The following is a 22,103-nucleotide window of genomic DNA, read 5'->3' as shown; positions in this document are numbered from 1 at the left end:
AAAAACATTGTTACGAGGGGATTAGTTAGAGCAGAAATCCATACCAGCCAAGGGCTGGGGGAGCAGAAGTGGCCTGGCAGTGTTACCCCAAATCCAGAAGCTCACGCTGATGTTGACATGCCTGTACCTGACGCCATCATGGATGAGAATGAAGTCAGGAGCCCAGGAAGCCCCTACCAGAAGCATAATGGCTTCCATCTTCTTCCTGCCTTCTAGTCTCATGAGAGTGCCTCCCATTGGCAAACCTAGCTGGTACCCAGCTGGCAGAAGGAGTCCAAGGAATGTCATTTCGTGACTTTTAGTGCAGGCAGGGAAAGGGAGGTGATAGAAAAACTGAGCACCAGCAGAATCTTTGGCACAGCGACCACTTTCTGAGGTCTTAGACGTCTCCCCGCGAATCACTGTAGTTCTCGCAAGGAGGAGCCCGCAGAGCGGTCCCGCTCGGGCAGTGCAGGTAGGATGGCGCTCAGGCTGCGAGCTCTGGACACGCTCCTTTGGAAGGACATGACTTGAGGCCAGATGTTCAGGTCAGAAGAGCCCCTCACGGATGTTGCTTTCACTCTCTCCCCTATGACTTGGTATGTGCACAAGCTAGCTCTTCAAAACAACCCCTCCCCCCCCATTTTGGACTCTCTCTTTCCTCACATTGGAAGGGCCAGAGGTGATGGGAGGGGCGGAGATACAAATCTTCATGCTGAGCAAGCTTTGGCAGAATCTTCTAGGGATCACACTGTTCAGATGTCCAGATTGTGTGCAGCAGTGGAAAGAAAATGCTGATTATTCTCAAAAAGCAACAAGCATGTCTTAAGCCAGACCAGATGGGCCTGGAACCTTCCCAGAGGGAGAGACGAAGAACTAAGAAATGAACCCCAGTTTCAGGGAATTTATCTTAGAGCGGGCCAGGGCAAGGTTCAGGCATCTTTGGGGGAAGGGGAATTTGTGTACGCAGTGAGGGGGGTGGGTAATGGTGAAAAGGGGACCCGTGAGCCACAAGAGAGCAATGAGCTCCCACAGAGAAATGGACAAAGCAAGCAGGCGATTCTTTCTTAGATTTTGTGACAGATAAGCTGGAGCTTGTCTCCGGTGAATTTTACTGCAGGGATGTCATGGACACTTTTGGCTTTAAATGTATTATTAAATTCGTTGAATGACTTTGTTTGCGTGTTGGCAAGGCTCAGGGGTCCTTGAGCACAACTCAGAGCCTCAGCCTAGTTTAGGAGCTGACACATGGTGGCCGAGCATTTCCCAGATTTCCACACAGCCTTCAACAGTGCCTCTGGGCCAGAGCTGTGCTGAGTGCTGAGGAAATTGTCTCAGTTCTCCTCCAGATCTGGAGGGGAGAGAGAACCCTGGGCTTACTTTTCACTCTGAGGTGGTGGTCTTTTCACTTTTCACTCAGTGGTCTGGCTAATTTGAAAGGACCGCAAGTTAAAATTCATTCTCTTATGCAGCCCACACTCTGGCAGTGGACTCAAATCCATGGTTATTTCAGAAACAGATATACATAGAAATCAGTGTGGGAGAAACAACATACTGCAAATTGCAGGAGGGTAAAATATTTAGAGAGCCGCAACTTCCATTGATATAAAAAAAAAATAAACCGTAGAATGTAATAACTATTTTTTGGGGGGAGTTTTTTATTCTTTTTTTCCATTTTTAGTTCATTTCGGTTACATTGGCATTTAGATAGAACAATGGACAGTTAGAATTACAAGGTCTCATGTAGAGACCGGATTTTGAGTAGACACACGATCTCTCCTTTAGACCAACAGTTTTTGCTCGGCCAAAAGAGAAAGAGACCAAAATTCAAGTAAGTTTAAAACCCATGGGCAATGAAAACCGAGCAGGTATCTTTGGACATGCAGGGAGCCCCATTTCGTTTTTTTAACAAAGGTCCACATACAAACCAACTTGGTTTTTGGAATTACTCTTTGCTTGTTTTATATTTACTACAGAATAGAATTGGAGAGTTAACACAAATGGAAGTCTGGAATAAAAAAAACCTCTGATTTTAGATATGCAAATTGATGGAATACGTTTCTGGCTTCCCAATCATCTGACAGCTGGGTTGACCCAATGACCCACAAGGAAGTTTGCTGGGCTGAATGGTATTATTTCCAGATTCAGTTGAGGATACAGATATCATGGGGCTAAGAATAAATGTGTCAGTGCATTGTTGTAGATGCTCTTAAATCATATTGAATTTTTCCTGGGTTGACAAATACACATTTTCTTGCAAACTTTCAGGAAGCTAGTTTCAGCTTTGCAACAAGTGGCAGTGTTTAGTTTGGTATCTTGCTTCTGATGATAGTGACTTCTAATTGTGGACTTCTTTGCTTCTCTTCTTGACTCTTCTGTCCATTGGGGAAAGTTTTCTAATATCTCATATGGTGCCAAAGAAATGGAACCACATCCCAGAGACATCCACAAGGATTGCACTCTAGCTGGGGGAAGCAAGCAAGCAATGGGGCAAGTTTTCTGTGTCCAGGTTTTTTCTGCCTCTGTCAGTCCCTTTCTTCCTGTGCCCCAGGAAATGACCGCCTCCTTCCTCCATCACCAACCTGCCGAAATTCCCCATCCAAACAACCATGAAGAATAACATGGTTGTTTGAAACCACTGAGTTTTGGGTGGTCAGTTGTTTGGATGGGGCTGGAGGATCCAAGATGGCTTCACTCCCATGTCTGGCATCTCACTCAGAGGCGGCTGTACTGGCTGGCATTTGACTGAGTCTCTTTCTCTCTCCCTTCATAATTTCTCAGTTTCTCCACATGGCCTCTCCAGTCAGATAATTGGACTTCCTTAGATGGCAGCTGGCTTCTGAGATAGTGAACAGCCAAAGGTGCCAGACTCTTTAAGGGCCTACACCTGGGGCTGGCGTAGGGTCACTTCCCTTGTATTCTATTAGTCAAAGCAAGTCACAAGCCTGGCACAGATTCAAAGGGAGGGGCAACAGACCCCACCTCTTGCTAGGAGGAGCTGCATGTATATAAGGGGATTATGGGTGGCCATCTTTGCAGGAAATTCACCAGAGTATCCTTTGTTAGAAATCAGAGCTTAGAAATCATTAGTGAAATACATCTTGGAAGATGCCATACCAAATTTGAAAAAAAAAAAAGGTGTGATTGATTCCATCCCAGTTCAGGTACTGTTAACAAGGCCAAAGTCGTAATGCCTTAAACAAGATAGAAGTTGTGTTCTCGTATAAATGTTTGTCCGGGGCAGTGTCCTGGACCCAAACTCCTTCTCATTTGTTCTTCCATCCTCAACTTGCAGCTTTCATCCCACAGTCGAAGACGCTGTTCCGGCTCCCCACCTCATGGACATTCCAACCAGGGTGGAAGAGGGGGTGGCCACACATACTTTTTTAAAAGCACGTCACTTTTTCTGACAGCCCACTGGTGGAAGCCATCCCATGGCCACACCTAACTTCAGACAAGCCTGGGAAATATAGTCTTTATTCTGGAGGGCCACAGGCCTAGGGAAACTTCTTTTGTGCTAAAAAAAAGAAGGGATGGGAGAGCAGGTGAACAACCACTAGTCTCTGCCACATCGACTGTACAGATTGAGAGGAAGTTGGTGTAAAAGATCAAGGGAGCAAAAGATTAGTTAAAAAGCCAGTTGGTGTAAATCAACTATACTCCAATAAAATAAAATTTAAAATTCAACAAAAAATCATATTATATACCATATATGTAAAAGAATTTATAGAAACGATTTGCATAAAAATTGAGGTTCTCATTGCAATAATCAGTTGTATTTAATAAAGAAAATGTATAAGATAGTTCCCAAACGTAAATCCAGTTGGAATGAGTTATGGAGGACATCCGAGAGGAAAGGAGCATTAAATAGAGTCTGTCTGCTGTGAGCAGCTGTGATGATCCTTTATGTTCTTGAGATAAGAATATCACCTTGCCTTAGAGTGAGGTGGAGAGAGAGGAGAACGCGCATGCCCACCCCAGGTCACACAGTCCCAGACACAAGTTACTGTTATGTTCTGAAGCACCTATTCTTCATACCTCTAACAGTCACGTTCAAACGCAGGTCTCCACTGGAAAACATTATTTAAGCAAACATTTTCGGATGCAGTTAATTTATAACCTTAGTTTAAAGGGTTTTTTCCCCTTGTTATCTGTTGGCCAGAACTTTGCCCTTTTCACCCTCTTTCTTATTTCCACTACCTGCCACCTACCACCTACCTGGTTAGACGTGTTAAATATTCCCAGGTATATAGTTTAGCTTCTCAGATAAACAGTAGTTGATACAGTGCAATATATTTCTTTCTGATATTTTTATATGCAGAGAAGAAACCAGAGCACAGAGGAGGGAGACAGTTTGTCAGATGTCTCCAGTGAGTGGGGCAGAGGCCAGGATCTTCACGAGAGTTGCACGGTTGCCACACAATAACTGGCTCTGTGGGCATCCTGACGCAACAGGGAATCATGATTATGTTTCTATAGTAACTTTGTTTATTTCATTCATGGAAATTTATAATAACTTAGAAAAAGCAATGATGGCCATGGCTGTATAATAATAGGCTTCAGTTCTGGAGCATCTGCTGAAGGGCAGGCCAGCTGGTCTCATGAGCTGAAAGAGAGGCCATGACGCTGGAGGATGCAACAGAATTCAGTCCTGCTGCCGCTCTTAGAGGATGTAAGGGGAAGCTGGAGCCGGCGACCATGAAAGAATGTGTGTGCAGAGGATAGAGGAAAACACTAGGTCAGCAGCAGGCACAGATACAGAAGCGTTCGGCTGATTAAAATAATTGAAACATATGCGATCATGTCTTAGACTCTCAGACCACAAAGAAATTCCAAAAGAGAGGCGATGCTTCCAAGTCTATAAGTGGGGATGATAATAACAGTACTTAGTCTAGTAGGTGGTGGCGAGAATTCAGTGAAATAATGCAGGGATAGTGCTTCGCCTGGGGCGGACAGGTACGAGGGTTCAGTAAATATTAGTTATTATTTTTAGTGCTTTATTTCTTCTTGTTTCTGGCTTGGAAGAACACCACTTCTGAAAAATTAGGCCAGTTTCAACAGATCATTGTTAGCTGTCAGAAGCTGGCTTTGAGAAGCTCTGAGACTCTTCACCCAGATAACCTAATTTGGAGTGGTGTTTGCTCAGTGTCACTATGTCAAGTTTATAGGGAAAACAGCCCAGCCTATCATCCAGCTGTTTAGTTTACATGACGCAGAGGGTAAGAGTATCTCTTCACTCTGACAATGTCACTCCAAGAAAATCTGGTAACACTAAGTAATTTTACAATGAAATCTATCTCCTCTCCTCAGCCCCTCCCTTTTGGCTTTAAATTTTTTAAAAATAAATATGCTTTCTATTATGAGGTTGCCAACTGTATTTGGCCAGCAGGGGGCAGGTATTGTATACTTGTCTTCCTGATTTCACCCAAAGCTGTGAAATGTTCATCTGAATTGTAAAGTATGTCTTCTATTACCTATCATAGTAAAACCAGAAAAAGGGGGATTATTTTTAAAAACTTATCAACTGAAAATAGACACCTCTAATGTATTTAAAGCAGCTTCCATTACACCATCACATTTATAAACTTGATCAATTCTAAGAAGCATATTTTTTTTCACATTTTACTATCCCTGAAATTAGGATGCATCTCACAATTGATAGTGACTTAGATTCAATAAAATATGGTAGTTATTCAATTTAGGATTAGTGTATTAGGGCTGTAAATTCACACTCCATTGAAGCATGCCATAGAATGAAAATGAATTTGGATAGCTGAAGACAAAATTGTTTAACAAATTATTCATAATTTCTTACCCTAAATAAAATGAGAAGTTACTGGACAAGACACAGGAGAAAGTATATGAAGACTTTACTTGGTGCATTTAGTCTCTCAAAGATGTTTGTAATTCAGAATCGAATGACATTTCATTTTCATTCAGGCTGTAGTAGCATGTAAATAATTACCAGCTGACATGTAAAGCAATGCAAATCTACATGTTGTTAATTTACTCTGCCCTCTTTAAATACATTCTCTACCTATTCAGAATCATCAAGTAGAATTTGCCAAAGTTTGAATTCCCCCTTCTTCTTTTTTTTTTTTTAATAGTCACAAAATTTATTGTTATAAATCATGCTTAGAGATATGGAGAAAAAGTGATAATAAAGTTAACTTTTACAACTCCTGAGTCCATGCCAGCATTGTTCTAAGAGTCCTATGTGCATCACTCATTTAATGCGCACAAAATCCGTAAGAGGAAAGCACTGTTATTATCCCATTTTGCAGAAAGGGAAACTGAGGCACAGAGCTTTGCCCAAGATCACACAGGCAGGTGGGGCTGGATTCTAACCTAGGTATCCTGACCTTAGTTAGAACCCACTTTTTTTTTTTTAACATCTTTATTGGAGTATAATTGCTTTACAGTGGTGTGTTAGTTTCTGCTTTATAACAAAGTGAATCAGTTATACATATACATATGTCCCCATATCTCCTCCCTCTTGCGTCTCCCTCCCTCCCACCCTCCCTATCCCACCCATCTAGGTGGTCACAAACCACCGAGCTGATCTCCCTGTGCTATGCGGTTGCTTCCCACTAGCTATCTATTTTACATTTGGTAGTGTATATATGTCCATGCCACTCTCTCACTTTGTCCCAGCTTACCCTTCCCCCTCCCCATATCCTCAAGTCCATTCTCTAGTAGGTCTGTGTCTTTATTTCTGTCTTGCCACTAGGTTCTTCATGACCTTTTTTTTTTTTCCTTAGATTCCATATATATGTGTTAGCATACTGTATTTGTTTTTCTATAATAAGATGAAATCTAACAGAGTAAGAAGTTGACATCTCATTTATTTCTAGCCCTCATTATCAACCCATCCTTGATAGTGAGGGGGCAGAAATTCTATTACCAGGTAGAGAAACTATTTGGGGAACTTCGGGAGGTCTTTGGAGGGTCAGGACCAAGGTAAAACTGCTGTCCCGAAATACAGAACCATAGTTGTGGTCCAGTGGCAGTTGGAAGGGAGAGTGGAGCCAGACAGATCATTGTTTAAGATATTGAGGAGTATGTTGGGAATAGACACAGCCAGGAGGGAGAGAGCTGGTTCCAGGGGTAAGTGCTCTAATTTGGGTTATAATTCACATTATCCTTATTTACATGCCTGGCCTTAAATAAATCACTCTCCGAGCCTCAGTTTCCAGATCTGTAAAATGAGAGCATTGGGTAATTCTTTTAAGCCTCCATAGCATTTACTTTTTTAAAAATAAGTAAATAAATAAATTTATTTATTTATTTTTGGCTGCGTTGGGTCTTCGTTGCTGCGCGCGGGCTTTCTCTAGTTGCGGTGAGCGGGGGCTACTTTTCATTGCGGTGCGCAGGCTTCTCATTGCTGTGGCTTCTCCTGTTGCGGAGCACGGGCTCTAGGTGTGTGGGCTTCAGTAGTTGTGGCGCATGGGCTTAGTTGCTCCACGGCATGTGGGATCTTCCCCAACCAGGGCTCGAACCCGTGTCCCCTGCATTGGCAGGCGGATTCTTAACCACTGCGCCACCAGGGAAGTCCCCATAGCATTTACTTTTATGTAGCCTGGGGCAGTGTCATTTTATACCTCGTGTCATATTTCACATATGGTAACATAATTCCCCAACAGACTGTAGACTCTCTGAGAAGTACATGGTTCTCTTGCCTTTGTGCCCGCCCAAACCCAGCAGCTGGAATGATGCCTTGGGGAAGGCAGGTACTCACTAAAGATTTGTTGCCTTGAATTGAATGGAACTAGATGATACCTAAGGCACCTTTCTCTAGTCTCCTATGACGCTGTCTTTAAAGCCGGAGAGACTCACAATGGCTGAATGACTTCTAGTTGAGTAACTGCCATATTGCCAAGTCAGCAGGCAGAGTTTGGAAGCCTGGGGAAGAAGTTGCTGTAGCTAATAAATTATCCCGCGAGACACCTAGCAAGGCCAGCTGATTGCAGGTTTAGCCATGCACAGGTGAGTACTCAATCTTTAAAACTCAGCAGGCAAGAAGGGGCAAGATGAAGGCAGGGAAGAGAAATACAGAGGGGTGAAGAAACCCTTCAAAAGTGGGGAGCACCTAGACCTTTGGGCATGTCAAATACTGGGTGTTGAACCACAGGTTGATGAGATATTTCCTGCTGATGGCGAGAATATTCTGGTTCTGTTTGCAGATATAGAACCTCCTAGAATCAAGTGCCCAAGTGTGAAGGAACGCATTGCGGAACCCAATAAATTGACAGTCCGGGTGTCCTGGGAGACCCCTGAGGGAAGAGACACAGCAGATGGCATTCTCACTGAGTAAGTGCAACTTGGCAGCTGGAATGATGCTGCCTCTTTTATGTGAGACATTCACTACCCAGAGTGAGGAGGTGTATCTATGCTGGTCAGTTTATGCTTTCAGACTCAGTACAGCACTCATTCAGCCATTCCTCATTCATTTCTTTATTTTTCTTCACTGTCCGACATACTATATTTTTCACTTTCATATTTGTTTATTACCTGTCTCCACTACAGTATGTTCACTGCCATATCCCTAATGCCCAGAACCATGCCTAGCACATAGTTGGTACTCAGTAAATATCTGTTGAAGGAAAGAAAGGAACTAAGACGACGGGGTGGTGGGAAGAAGGGAGGAGAAGAGATGGAAGGAGGGAGAGGAAGCCAGCTGGTAAATTCAGGGATAGACTCACCCCCATTGCCTGCCAGGGGGCCCCCCCAGGCCTTCCTAAGCCACCGCCTCCCTGGGAACCTCTGTGTCTCCCAGGTGGAGCCCGATGTTGCCCCCCCTTGTGCTCTGTGAGTGTGGTTTAGTGCAGAACTTTTCTACCCCTTGTGTTTTGGCACCTGCTTCTTTCAAAACATTTGATTTTTATTTTTTAAAACTTGCAAGCACATTAAACACTTAAAGAAGCAGCTTATAAAAAAAGAGACGGGGTCTTCTGCCTTCTTCCCCACCCCCATTCTCCGGGACCAGCTGCATGAGTAGTTTGAAATACATCCCAAATGTTTTTAAAAATGGGTGGTTCCCTTTGGTGAAGTTCAGCCACATGTTGTTCTAATCTAGCATATGGGCCTGTGCCCCTGCGGCTATTTGCTGGGCCTCCACCTTTCCTGAAGGCCACCACTTCGTGTCAGCACGTTCACATCCATGCCTTAAAGTTCGTGGTCCTGCTAGACCTTCTTACCGAGTTTCCATCTGTGGGCAAAGAATACCTCTGACTTACCCCCTTGGTGAGCCATACAGCAGGGAAAGACTTTCCAGAATCCTATCAACCCAGGCTGGGCAAGAGGAAATGTTTTTAAGCAATTATTAGCCATAACAGAACATCTTCTACTAGGAAGAGCCTGAGTCTCTCACCCCTAGCAGGACATTTTGTTCCTACAGCCTGATAATTATCTCCCCGTGCACCATCTAGCTTAGATCATATTTGTTATGTTTCCCCTTGTAACTCCTCAAAGATAAACTTTGAGTATTACGAAAATTATTTATTTGCTGTTGTATACACATGTCACAAACCCCAAAGGAGAAAGTTTAGGCAATTGGGATGAAAAAATAAATCACAGTTGATAGAATCAGGGATTGGGTTTTAACTATCATTGAATCTTTTGGGACCCAGCACAATGCCTGGCTAACCCCTAGCCCATAATAGGTTCTTAGATTTTTTTCACAGCTGTGATTGCTATAGAAATCTGGTATAATAAACACACAATATCAGGTCATCAGATGACTCTATCTAGCAAGGATATTCACCTTGGCATTTCTGTGGGTAACCTGTGTGTTATGGTTAGAAATGTGACATTTTGAGGGCACGTCTTAGTAGCCCCGACACCTCTGTTCAGAGCAGCTGTCGGCTTCTTGAGCTCTACAGCTCAGAGCCGGCGGAGGCGTGGAGCCCCAGGACGCTTCCTTGGGCAGAATGAGGAGTTCAGAGAAGGCCGTCTTGTCCCCTTTTCAGCTCTTGCTTGGCCTCCTTGCTTCTCCGACATTTCTCTTCCCCATGTCTTTTGGAAGCTCCTGTTATATAGTCCCCTTCTAGGAGGGAAGGTTCTAGTGTCAGGCACTGAGACAAGTGCTTCCTGTGAGCTCCCTTAGTTACTCCTTATGACTGTTATTTGCATGTCACAGATGAAAGAGCGTCTCCAAGAGGTGAGCAGGCACTCATATTGGAAGTCTGATTCCTTTCAGGTTTATCTGCTTTTAAATTGTGCTTCTTGAGGACCTGAAAGCATCTAAGGTTCAAAGTGACACGTCTCTAATGGTGGGATTTCTGGCACTTTCCTAACACCCCTCACTTCACCCTTTTATAAGTAAACAGCTACCTTGTCCACCTACGTGGAAGGTTCTCCTCAATGGTGACAATGATAATTTCACATGCCTGTTATTAGCCAATATTCTCATTATTTCTAAGAAGTATAGAGAGAAGGGAAATTATCTATTGAAAAACAAACAAAACCTGGCATTTGATCATGTTGTACCTACTGATGTTCTTATCAGACAACCAAGAAGAAAGATGCAGGAGTCACCCTTGCTGTGTGGCCTTGGGCAAGTTCCTTGATCTTTTGGTGCCTCAGTTTCCTCATCTGTAAAATGGGGATAATAATGCCTACCTCATGGGGTTGTTGTGAGGATTAAATAAACTAATATATGTAAAATGCCTAGAACCATGCCTGACATGTGTAAGGTTTATGTACGTGCAAAGAACAATAATAATGATAATAATAACTTATTATTAATAATAATAAGTTATTATTATTAGGATCACCAAGGAATCACAGTGAACTTGCCTTTTGCTCTGGAAAGGTCTCCACCCAGATAGAAAAAGCAGAGAAAGTTCTAGCGACCCCTGCAGGCCCAAATTGCCAATGAGTGCTTGGACTACCCTCTCAAATGATTTTCCTCACAGAAAATTCCCTCATTCTCCCAACAGGGAGGCAATTCAGGTCCCCCTTGGAACAAAGGAAGGAAGAGTTGGGCCCTGGGTTCTGAGCATTCCCCATCCTCTGTTCTACATTCCAACGAGAAAAATAAATCTGAACTTCCCAGGAATTGGGGACTTCCATTTTTCTGGTCTCAAACCGTTCTTCCAAAACAGAGTAAAGCTCAGGAAATTCTATTCTTCGAGAATTAAAGTAGTAAAACTGGTCTAATGGCTGTCCCTTGGAGTCTCTGTATCTTGGGCAGAATGGGTACTCAGCAAATGCCCGTGATGGTCCTCTTTGATCATTATGCCCATCATGGCCCAGTTGTTGTTAGGCCTACAATGATCATCTTTGGTGTTTCTGATTTTTTTTCCCCTTTAAGTGTTATTCTAAAAGGCCTACCCCCAGGCTCACATTTTCCAGAAGGAGACCACAAGATCCAATACACAGTGTATGACAGAGCTGAGAACAAGGGCATTTGCAAATTTCGAGTTAAAGTAAGAGGTAAGATGACTGGTTCTTGGCTTTTTTCTCTCTTTATAAGAACAAAGGGAAACAGAGCCTTAAGCAAGAACCCTCTGTGAGTGCCCACTGCCAGAGGGAGACTTGCCAGCTCTGGATTAGCCTCCGATCATGAGGCTAGGGGAAGGGTGCCATCTTAATGCCTGAATTTCACAATTCCAATCCGGATGAGGTCCATGCTGGCAGGTTATTGAAGGAGTCCGAGAGAGCAGTAAGTTTGTCTCACGTGAGCCCACAGCTGGCTGTCCCAGAAGAGTATTATTCACTAACTTTTCCACCCCTGGGCTTCGGTGACCAGCTAAAGCCTGTAAGTCCTTCTATTGACATGAAGGAGGTTAGGAGAACCCCCCCCCCGCCCCAGCTGGGGTCACCAGGAGACCATGTTCTTGGTGTTCTAGAACTTTTGGTCTACCTGAAAAAAAAGGCTTATTTTATGCCTCAGTGGGCAGTTACTTACTAACCATCCTTCCTCCTTATTCTTTTGAGTTCAGCCTGCTTATCTGGAACCCAGGGGGCTAAATCAGTTCACTGACCATCCCAAGGCCCGCCCGCTGGCCAGAGAGCCATGCCTGCCCCCTCGCTCGTTTTCTGGTGCTTCTGAACCCTCCCCTTCCCTGGTTACTTTGTGGCGGGGAGCTCAGCACTGAGCCCCCTCTGGGCTTGTGTCCCACACAGTCAGACGCTGCGGCAAACTCAACGCCCCAGAGAACGGCTACATGAAGTGCTCCAGCGACGGCGATAATTACGGGGCCACCTGTGAATTCTCCTGCATCGGAGGCTACGAGCTCCAGGGGAGCCCTGCCCGAGTGTGTCAGTCCAACCTGGCCTGGTCTGGCACAGAGCCCACCTGCGCAGGTACGAGGGCAGCCCTCCCTCCAGCCAGCAGCAGACCCTGAAGACCCTTTGGCCCAGATTTCCAGTACAGGGAGGAGGGAGGGCTTTGTTCTATATCCCGTGAAAGGTTCGGTGCCAGCCCTCTTCATCTGATGGGTGAAAACAGTCCTCGAATCCCTCCCTGGGCAGCCCACCTCACCTGCCCTCCTCCTGTGCCTCTGCCTATCTTCCGATTTCTCTCTCATGTCCTGTAAGGAGGAAGCTGGAGGTGGGAGCCCAGAGCCCATTATGAATCAGTGGCATTATGAATCAGCAAAGTCTGTACCCTTGTTCCTCCCTTCTACAAATGTAAGAATCTTTTTTACAAAGCCAGTACACTGCTGCGCGCAGATGATAGAACGCCTGCTTTGCAGCACTGGCTGGAAAGTCCCACAGACCTTGGGCATTTGGAATCTTTCCTCCTAATGTCAAATGAGGAAGATAATACTTTGCCCACTCCTGGAGTGGTTGTAAGTATTAAATGAGGTCATCTATTCAACAGTGGAATTGAGCGGGGCCTGGCACCGGGTAAACTCTGAATACCTGTCAGCTGTTATTACTGAGGAACAAAAATTGGGCTGGGTAGTGATCACAGTGTGAAATTAATTGGGACTAGCCAGAAAATTCCAGACATGTCTTTTATTTCTATACTTCACTGTTTTCTCGTTTCCTGGTACTTTCTCATCTTTATGCTTTCCCTTTAATCCCAGCCATTCAGAGTTAGCTGAGAGACAGAGACAGAGAGACACAGACACATACATCATCAGCTAAATGCCTGAGGCTTTTCAATTTCATACATCAAAGTACAAAGAACATCCCTCTTTCCTTCCCTGTCTCATTTCCTGAGGCAGGAGAGGAATGCCCACCCCCCAGGCCTAGCAAACGTACCCACATCCTCATCCCCAGAACCTGTGAATATATTACCTTACGTAGAAGGAACTTTGAAGATGTAATTAAGTTAAGGGTTTTGAGCTGGGGAGAAGAGCGTGGATTATCCAGGTGGGCTCAATGGAATCACAAGCGTCCTTATAAGAGGGAGGCAGACGTGCTCTCAGAGTCAGAGAAGAAGGTGAGGGAAGCAGAGGTCGGAGAGGAGAGAGGCTGGAAGATGCTGTGCTGCTGGCTTTGAAGGTGGGGGAGAAGGCTACGAGCCAACAACCTTGACTTTACCCCAGTGAAACCCGTCCCAAACTTCGGACCGCCAGGATTGTAAGAGAATGCGTGTTTGTTAAGCCACGAGGTTTGTGGTGACGAGTGACAGCAGCGAGAGGAAACTAACACACTTCCCCACTCCCCAACCCGGTGCTCCTTGGGACCACCTCCCGAATAAACTAATACTTCTAGTTGAATCTTCATCTCAGGGTTTACTTCTTACACATATGGTTCTGTGTCTCATCACAGGCTGTGTTGAGCCAGAAGCAGTAGAGAGTTTCTGACCTGTCTGGCCATTTCTGATTACAGCCATGAATGTCAATGTCGGCGTCAGAACAGCAGCTGCGCTTCTGGATCAGTTTTATGAGAAAAGAAGACTGCTCATTGTGTCCACACCCACAGCCCGAAACCTCCTCTACCGGCTGCAGCTGGGGATGCTGCAGGTGAGTCCTTGCAGCAGGGCCAAGGCGGGAGGGAGGCCCCTGAACAGGAAGGGCCCAGTCATTTCATTAAAAGCAAAGGCCAGGTTCAGTGCCTAATCCATTTCCCGTGAGCTTCAGGAACTGCCACTTCAGAACTCCCACCATTCATTTCTGCTTCTGGGGCATAACCTAATTAACATTGACTCCCCAGAGCTAACCCAGTCGTTTTCCAACTAATGAGGTTTGGTTGTCTTCACTAATAAGCCTAATTGACATGCTGTCCAGGTTCAGCCGAAGAACAAATTATCTTTGCTGAACCCGTCCAGGATATGCCTGCGAGGGAGGCGATCAAGCAGTTGTTGGCCCTAAAGCCTGGCTCAAGGGATGAGAGGGGTCTAGGAGCCCTCAGGCCCCACATCCTGCTGCAGGGAGCTCCCCCAGCTCTCGCAGAGCTCCTCAGAAAGGCATAACCATCCTTTAGAAAAGCGGTTCTCCAAGTGTGCTCTGTGGACCAGCAGTATGACCTGGGAGCTTGTTAGAAATGCAAATTCTCGATCCGCATCCCAGACCTGCTGGATCAGAAACTACCTTTTAACAAGACCTTCAGGTGATTCCTAAGAACTTCAAAGTTTGATGGGGGGCGCTTTTCTAGGGAATGTGCCCTTTTTAGCTGTGTAAGTTTTGTAGCTACAGAATGAGGCAACCAGTGTCTTTTGGGGAAAAACCCAAACAAGCTAGAAACTGAAAGGATTGAATTAGAACTTGTTTGATTTCTGTCCCGAAACGTGTTGTCAATAAGAGTGGCCAGTCTGGTTGAATGCTAAAGAGGTAGGATGTTATGCTGGGTCATGGACACGGTGCTGCACATTTTTGGAGGAATGTTTCATTCATGTATTACAGTGAAGAGAACTAGGTTTTTAGAACAATCTTGGTTTAATCAAAGGCTACAATTTAACTTCTCATTTCAGCATTAAGACAATGAATAATGATAAATCTTTGTTTATTCTCCCCATGTACTTGGACTTCCCATGAACTCTGAAGAGCCATATAAAACATTTTGGGCTTCTTTGATAGGAACCCAATTCATCTCGTCTTTAACTCCAATCCCTGCCACCTGACCTCCACCTTGTGTCGCCTCATCCCAGCTAGGGAGTTGCTCTTTGGGTAGCACAAGCCCGCACCGCTCCATTGTGTGGGGAATTGGCCTTGCAGGCTCTATTTCACAACCATACGTTTCCTGACCTCTTCTTTCCCTCTCTCTTTTTTTTTTTCTTTTGGCTGCATTTGGAAATTCGTTGCTGCATGCGGTGTTTTCTCTAGTTGTGGTGAGCAGGGGCTACTCTTTGTTGCGGTGCGTGGGCTTCTCATTGTGGTGGCTTCTCTTGTTGCGCAGCATGGGCTCTAGGCACATGGGCTTCAGTAGTTGCAGCATGCAGGCTCAGTAGTTGCGGCACGCGGGCCCTAGAGCATGTGGGCTTCAGTAGTTGCAGTGCGTGGGCTCAGTAGTTGTGGTGCATGGGCTCTAGGGCGCACGGGCTTCAGCAGTTGTGGCTCGAGGGCTCTAGAGCGCAGGCTCACTAGTTGTGGTGCACGGGCTTAGTTGCTCCGCGGCATGTGGGATCTTCCTGGCCCAGGGATCTAACCCGTGTCCCCTGCACTGGCAGGCGGATTCCCAACCACTGTGCCACCAGGGAAGTCCCCTGACCTCTTCTTAGTTCCATGGAAAAATGAAAAAGCCAGACAACTTGCTTTTCCTCTATTTGGCAAACTATGGCTTTTGTAAGTAAAATTTTATTGCAGCACAGCCAAGGCTCATTTGTTTGTGCATTCTCTATGGCTGCTTTAAATGCGCTTTTTTTTTTCTTTTGAATTTATTTATTTATTTATTTATTTATGGCTGTGTTAGGTCTTCGTTTCTGTGCGAGGGCCTTCTCTAGTTGTGGCAAGCGGGGGCCACTCTTCATCGCAGTGCGAGGGCCTCTCACTATCGCGGCCTCTCCTGTTGCGGAGCACAGGCTCCAGACGTGCAGGCTCAGTAATTGTGGCTCACGGGCCCGGCTGCTCCGCGGCATGTGGTATCTTCCCAGACCAGCGCTCGAACCCGTGTCCCCTGCATTGGCAGGCAGATTCTCAACCACTGCGCCACCAGGGAAGCCCCTTTAGCACCACAAAGGCACTGTTGAGTAGTTAAGACAGAGACCATCCAGCTCCATGAAACCTAAAATCTTTACTATCTGTTCCTTTACAGAAAATGTTGGCTGACCCCTGCCCTAGTCTATCCCATTCCTTCAGGCACTTGCTAAATTACTAATCAACTAGTTGGATAAGATATTTGCTATCAAGGTGTTTATATGTGACCCCCCCAACATATTTACATTGGCATTTTAAGCAGAGCCTTCAAGGAAAGGTTTGATTGGCTTATGTGATTCAGTTAGAATAATAAAAATGGATATTTCTACCTTTTCTAACTTGTCTACCAATTCTGTCACCCCAGAGATATTTCAGCGGAACTGTAATAAATACTTGGTGTTCTAATAATTCAGCAGTTTAAAATTTCTTTTCCCATTTAGTCATATTCATCTTAAATTACTTTTTTGTTCCCTTACTGCCATTGGCACTCCTGATGAGGCTTCCTGGCATATGCTTGAGTGGGTCACGTTCCTGAGGCTCTTGCCAAGGGCCAGCTCTGGGGGCTGGAACATTTTCATTTTTAAAAAATTGAGGTATGATTGACATATAACGTTAGTTTCAGGTGTACAACATAACGATTCAATACTTGTATATATTGCAAAACGATCACCACAGTAGTCCATTTAACATCCATCACCATACCTAGTGGCAAAATTTTTTTTCTCATGATGAGAACTTTCAGGATCCACTCCCCTAGCTACTTTCAAATATACAGTACAGTATTATTAACTAGAGTCACCAAGCTGTATATTGCATCCCCATAATTTTTTCATTTTATCACTGGAAATTGTACCTTTTGACCCTCTTCACCCATTTTTGCCCAACCCCCAGCCCCCACCTCAGGAAAACACCAATCTGTTCTCTATATCCATGAGCTCAGTGTTTTTCTTTTTTTATTTTAAGATTCTACACATAAGAGAGATCATATGATATTTACCTTTTCCTCTTTTACTTCACTTAACATAATGCCCTCAAGGTCCATCCATGTTGCAGATGGCAAGATTTCAGTCTTTTTGTGGCTAAATAATATTCCATTCTACCTATCACATTTTCCTCATCCATTCATCCATCAGTGGACATTGAGATTGTTTGCAGAGCTTGGCTATCGTAAATAATGCTGCAGAGAACATGGGGGTGCTTATATCTTTTCAAGTTAGTGTTTTTCTTTGGATAAATACCCAGCTGTGGAATTGCTGGATCATATGGTAGTTGCATTTTTAATTTTCTGAGCATCCTCCATACTGTTCTCCACAGTGTCTGTACCAGTTTATATTCCCACCAACAGTACACAAGCTCCATCCATGTAGAGCGGCAGTGCTGACTGTTATGTGTCTTTTTGATGATGGCCATCCTAATAGGCATGAGGTGATATCTCATGATTTTGATTTGCATTTCTCTAATGGCTAGTGATGTTGAGCATCTTTTCATGTGTCTGTTGGCCTTTCATATATCTTCTTTGGAGAAATGTCTATTAAGGTCTTTTGCCCATTTTTAACTTAGAGTATGTATTTATTTGCTATTGAGTTGTATGAGTTCTTTAGATATTTTGGATATTAACCCCTTATCAGATAAATGGTTTGCAATTTTTTCCCCCATTTTGTAGGTTGTCTTTTCATGTGTTGATAGTTTCTTTTACTGTGCAGAAGCTTCTTAGTTTGATGTAATCCCACTTGTTTGTTTTCTTCATTTTGTTGCTAGTGCTTAAGGTGTCATATCCAAAAATCATTGCCAAGACCTATATCAAGGAGCTCTTTTTCCTGTTTTTTCATCTAGGAATTTCATGGTTTCAGATCTTACATTTAAGTCTCTAATCCACTTCAAGTTCCTTTTTGTAAGTAGTATAAGATAGGGACTTTTAAAAATTTTTTTACATGTGAATATCCAGTTTTTTCAGCACCATTTATTAAAGAGACTGTCTTTTCTCCATTGAATATTCCTGGCTCTTTTGTCAAATATTAGTTGACTGTATATGCTTGGGTTTATTTCTGGGCTCTCAATTCTGTTCCATTTGATTTTTTTTTTTAGGCCAGTACTATACTGTTTGAATTACCATAGCTTTATAGTATAGCTTGAAATCAGAAAGTGTGAGGCCTCCTGCTTTGTTCTATTCTCTAAGGATGGCTAGGTTATTTAGGGGTCTTTTGTGGTTCTATACAAACTTTAGGATTGTTCTTCTTTTCCCTACTTATGTAAAAATGCTATTAGAATCTTTGGGCTTTTCACCATCGAGTATGATGTTAGCTGTGGGAGGTACCTTCTTTCTATACCAAAGAGTTTTTTAAAATCATGAACAGAAGTTGTACTTTGTCAAATGCTTTTTCTCCATCTATTGAGATGATTTTTTTCATTCTGTTAATCTGATGTATCACATTGATTTGTGTATGTTGAGCTGTCCTTGCATCCTAAGTATAATTCCACTTGGTCATGCTGAATTATCCTTTGAATATGCTGTTGAATTCAGTTTGCTAGTATTTTGAGAGTTTTTGCTTCTATATTAATCAGGGATATGGATCTGTATTTTTCTGATAGTGTCCTTTTCTGGCATTGGTGTCAGGGTAATGCTGACCTCATAAAATGAGTTTGGAAGTGTTTCCTCCTTTTCTATTTTTTTGGCAGAGTTTGAGGATTAGTGTTAATTCTTCTTTAAATGTTTGGCAAAATTCACTAGTGAAGCTATCCGGTCCTGGGCTTTTCTTCACTGGGAGATTTTTGATTACTGATTTAATCACCTTACTAGTAATTGGTCTATTCAGACTTTCTATTCCTTCATGATTCACTCTTGATAGTTTGTATGTTTCTAAGAATTTTTCCACTTCTTTTAGGTTGTCCAGTTTACTGGTGTAGAGCTGTTCATAATAGCTTCTTATGAACTTTGTATTTCTGTTGTATCAGTTGTAATGTCTTCTTTGTCATATATAATTTTGTTGATTTGACTTCTTTTCTCCTTGGTTAGTCTAGCTAAAGGATTATTAATTTTGTTTATCTTTTCAAAGAACCAACTCTTAGTTTGGTTAATGTTTTCTATTGTTTTTCTGTTCTCAATTTCATTTATTTCTTCTCTAATCATTATTTCCTTCCTCTTGCTAACTTTGGGCTCAGTTTCTTCTTCTAGCTCCTTAAGGCATAGTTAGGTTATTTGGGAAATTTCTTGCTTTTTAATGTTGGTTTTTATTGTTGTGCACTTCCCTCTTATAATTACTTTTGCTGCATCCCATAAGTTTCAGTATATTGTTTCTCCACTTTTTGTCTCAAGATACTTTATTGCCCCTTTAATTTCTTCTTTGATCCATACGTTATTCAGGAGAATGTTGTTTAATTTCCATGTATTCATGAATTTCCAGTTTCCTCTTGTTACTGATTTCTAGTTTCATACCAATGTGGTCAGAGAAGATACTTGGTATGATTTCAGTCTTCTTGAATTTTCTAAGACTTATTTTGTGACCTAATATATGGTCTATCCTAGAAAATGGTTCGTGTGCACTTGAGAAGAATGTGTTTTCTGCTGATGTTGGATAGGATATTCTGTGAATGTCTGTTAGTTATATTTGGTCTATAGTGTTGTTCAAATTTGCTCTTACCTTATTGATTTCTCTGTCTGGATGATCTATCCATTGTTGAAAGTGGGGTGTTAAAGTCCCCAACTGTTACTGTATTGCTATTTACTTCTCCTTTTATTTATCTCTATTAGTTTTTGCTTTATGTATTGATATTTCAGTTTTCCAATGTTGGGCACATCAGTATTTATAATCTTTATAACTTCATGATATATTGATCCCTTTATCATTAGAAAATCACCTTCTTTGTCTCCTTTTACCATTTTAAAAATTAAAGCCTATTTTGTCTGATTTAACTACCCCTGACTTTTTTGAGTTATTTGCTTAAAATATTTTTCCATCCATTTACTCTGCCTATGTGTGTCTTGAAAGCTAAAGTCATTCCTGTAGGCAGCGTATCATTGAATCTTTTTTTAAAAAAATCCATTTAGCTATTCTGTTTATCGTTTGGAGAACTGAATCTGTTTACATTTAAAGTAATTATTGATAAATAAGGACTTATGCCATTTTGTTAATTGTTTTCTGGTTGTTTTCTAGATCCATCTTTCCTTCTTATCCTGCTTTCTTTTATTGTGTTTTGATGTTGTGAGGTATTAGTATGCTTTGACTTTATCATATTCTTTGTAATTCAGGTTTATCCCTTGTTACCGTGAGGCTTACATTCTAAAAAATCTTAAAATTAAAACACACTATTTTAAACTAATACCAACTTAACTTCAATAAAGTCTTAAGCTTTATACTTTAACTTCTCCTCCCTTCACATTTTAAGTTATTGATGTTACAATTTACATATTTTTAATATTGTGTACCTAATAAATTACTGTAGTTTTAGTTATTTTTACCATTTTTTTTCTTAAGTTACCTTATCTTTTAAAATTTTTTTATTTTATATTGGCGTAAAGTTGATTAAAAATGTTGTGTTAGTTTCAGGTGTACAGCAAAGTAATTCAGTTATACATGTGTCTATTCTTTTTCAAATTCTTTTCCCATTTAGGTTATTATAGAATATTGAGCAGAGTTTCCTATGCTATACAGTAGGTCCTTGTTGGTTATCTACTTTAAATATATCAGTGTGTACCTGTCAATCCCAAACTCCTAATCTATCCCTCCCCGCTACTCTTCCTCCCTGGTAACCATAAGTTCATTCTCTAAGTCTGTGAGTCTGTATCTGTTTTGTAAATAAGTTCATTTGTATCATTTCTTTTAGATCCTGCATGTTAGCAATATCATATGATATTTGTCTTTCTCTGTCTGACTTACTTTACTTAGTATGATAATCTCCAGGTCCCTCCATGTTAGTGCAAATGGCATCATTTCATTCTTTTTAATGGCTGAGTAATATTCCATTGTATATATGTACCGCATCTTCTTAATCCAGTCATCTGTCGATGGACATTTAGGTTCCTTCCATGTCTTGGCTATTGTAAACAGAGCTGCAGTGAACATTGGGGTGCATGTATACTTTCGAACCATGTTTTTCTCCAGTTATATGCCCAGGAGTGGGATTGCAGGATCGTATGGTAGCTCTATTTTTAGTTTTTTTTTTTTCCTTATAAATTTATTTATTTATTTATGGCTGTGTTGGGTCTTCGTCGCTGTGCACAGGCTTTCTCTAGTTGTGGTGAGCGGGGGCTACTCTTCGTTGTGGTGCACGGGCTTCTCATTGTCGTGGCTTCTCTTGTTGTGGAGCACAGGCTCTGGGCACGAGGGCTTCAGTAGTTGTGGCATGTGGGCTCAGTATCTGTGGCTCACAGGCTCTAGAGCGCAGGCTCAGTAGTTGTAGTGCACGGGCTTAGTTGCTCCGCAGCATGTGGGATCTTCCTGGGCCAGGGCTCGAACCCATGTCCCCTGCATTGACAGGCAGATTCTTAACCACTGTGCCACGAGGGAAGCCCCCACTTTTAGTTTTTTAAGGAACCTCCATACTTTTAAGTTCTCCATAGTGGCTGTACCAATTTTACATTCCCACCAACAGTGTAGGAGGGTTCCCTTTTCTCCACACCATCTCCAGCATTTATTGTTTGTACACTTTTTGATAATGGCTATTCTGACCGGTGCGAGGTGGTACCTCATTGTAGTTTTGATTTGCATTTCTCTAATAATTAGTGATGTCGAGCATCTTTTCATATGCTTCTTGGCCATCTGTATGTCTTCTTTGGGGAAATGTCTATTTAGGTCTTCTGCCTGTTTTTTGATTGGGTTGTTTGTTTGATATTGAGCCGCATGAACTGTTCATAAATTTTGGAGATTAATCCCTTGCAGGTTGCATTGCTTGCAAATTTTTTCTCCAGTTCTATGGGTTGTCTTTTTGTTTATTGTTTCCTTTGCTGTGCAAAAGCTTTTGAATTTAATTAGGTTCCATTTGTTTATTTTTATTTTTATTTCTATTACTGTGGGAGACAGAGAAAAAAATATTGCTGCAGTTTATGTCAAAGAGTGTTCTTCCTCTGTTTTCCTCTAAGAGTTTTATGGTATCTAG

At 42.5% G+C, this 22,103-nt stretch overlaps 2 protein-coding genes across 4 annotated transcripts in view; one reads left to right on the top strand and one right to left on the bottom strand.

Moving 5' to 3' along the window:
- SRPX (sushi repeat containing protein X-linked) overlaps window positions 1–22,103 on the top strand; it is a 107,685-nt gene that overhangs the window by 59,116 nt on the left and 26,466 nt on the right. For both annotated transcript variants that reach the window (XM_082446580.1, XM_082446579.1), the window contains 4 exons: window positions 8,163–8,289; window positions 11,294–11,415; window positions 12,109–12,288; window positions 13,768–13,901. In XM_082446580.1, coding sequence (XP_082302706.1) covers window positions 8,163–8,289; window positions 11,294–11,415; window positions 12,109–12,288; window positions 13,768–13,901 — 563 coding nt within the window. The remainder of the gene's footprint in view (window positions 1–8,162; window positions 8,290–11,293; window positions 11,416–12,108; window positions 12,289–13,767; window positions 13,902–22,103) is intronic.
- The window catches only part of SYTL5 (synaptotagmin like 5), a 292,517-nt gene continuing 270,823 nt past the window's right edge, over window positions 410–22,103 (bottom strand). Inside the window, exon 19 of one of the 2 annotated variants that reach the window (XM_082446446.1) lies at window positions 410–3,496. The gene's annotated coding sequence lies outside the window, so the exon portion shown is untranslated. The other variant, XM_082446445.1, reaches the window with a different exon arrangement.

The sequence above is a fragment of the Balaenoptera physalus genome (genome assembly GCF_965194825.1).
Source record: "Balaenoptera physalus genome assembly, chromosome: X".
Lineage (NCBI taxonomy): Eukaryota > Metazoa > Chordata > Mammalia > Artiodactyla > Balaenopteridae > Balaenoptera > Balaenoptera physalus.
The sequence above is the reverse complement of the archived record's forward strand: the minus strand, read 5'-3'. Positions and strand labels throughout refer to the sequence as shown.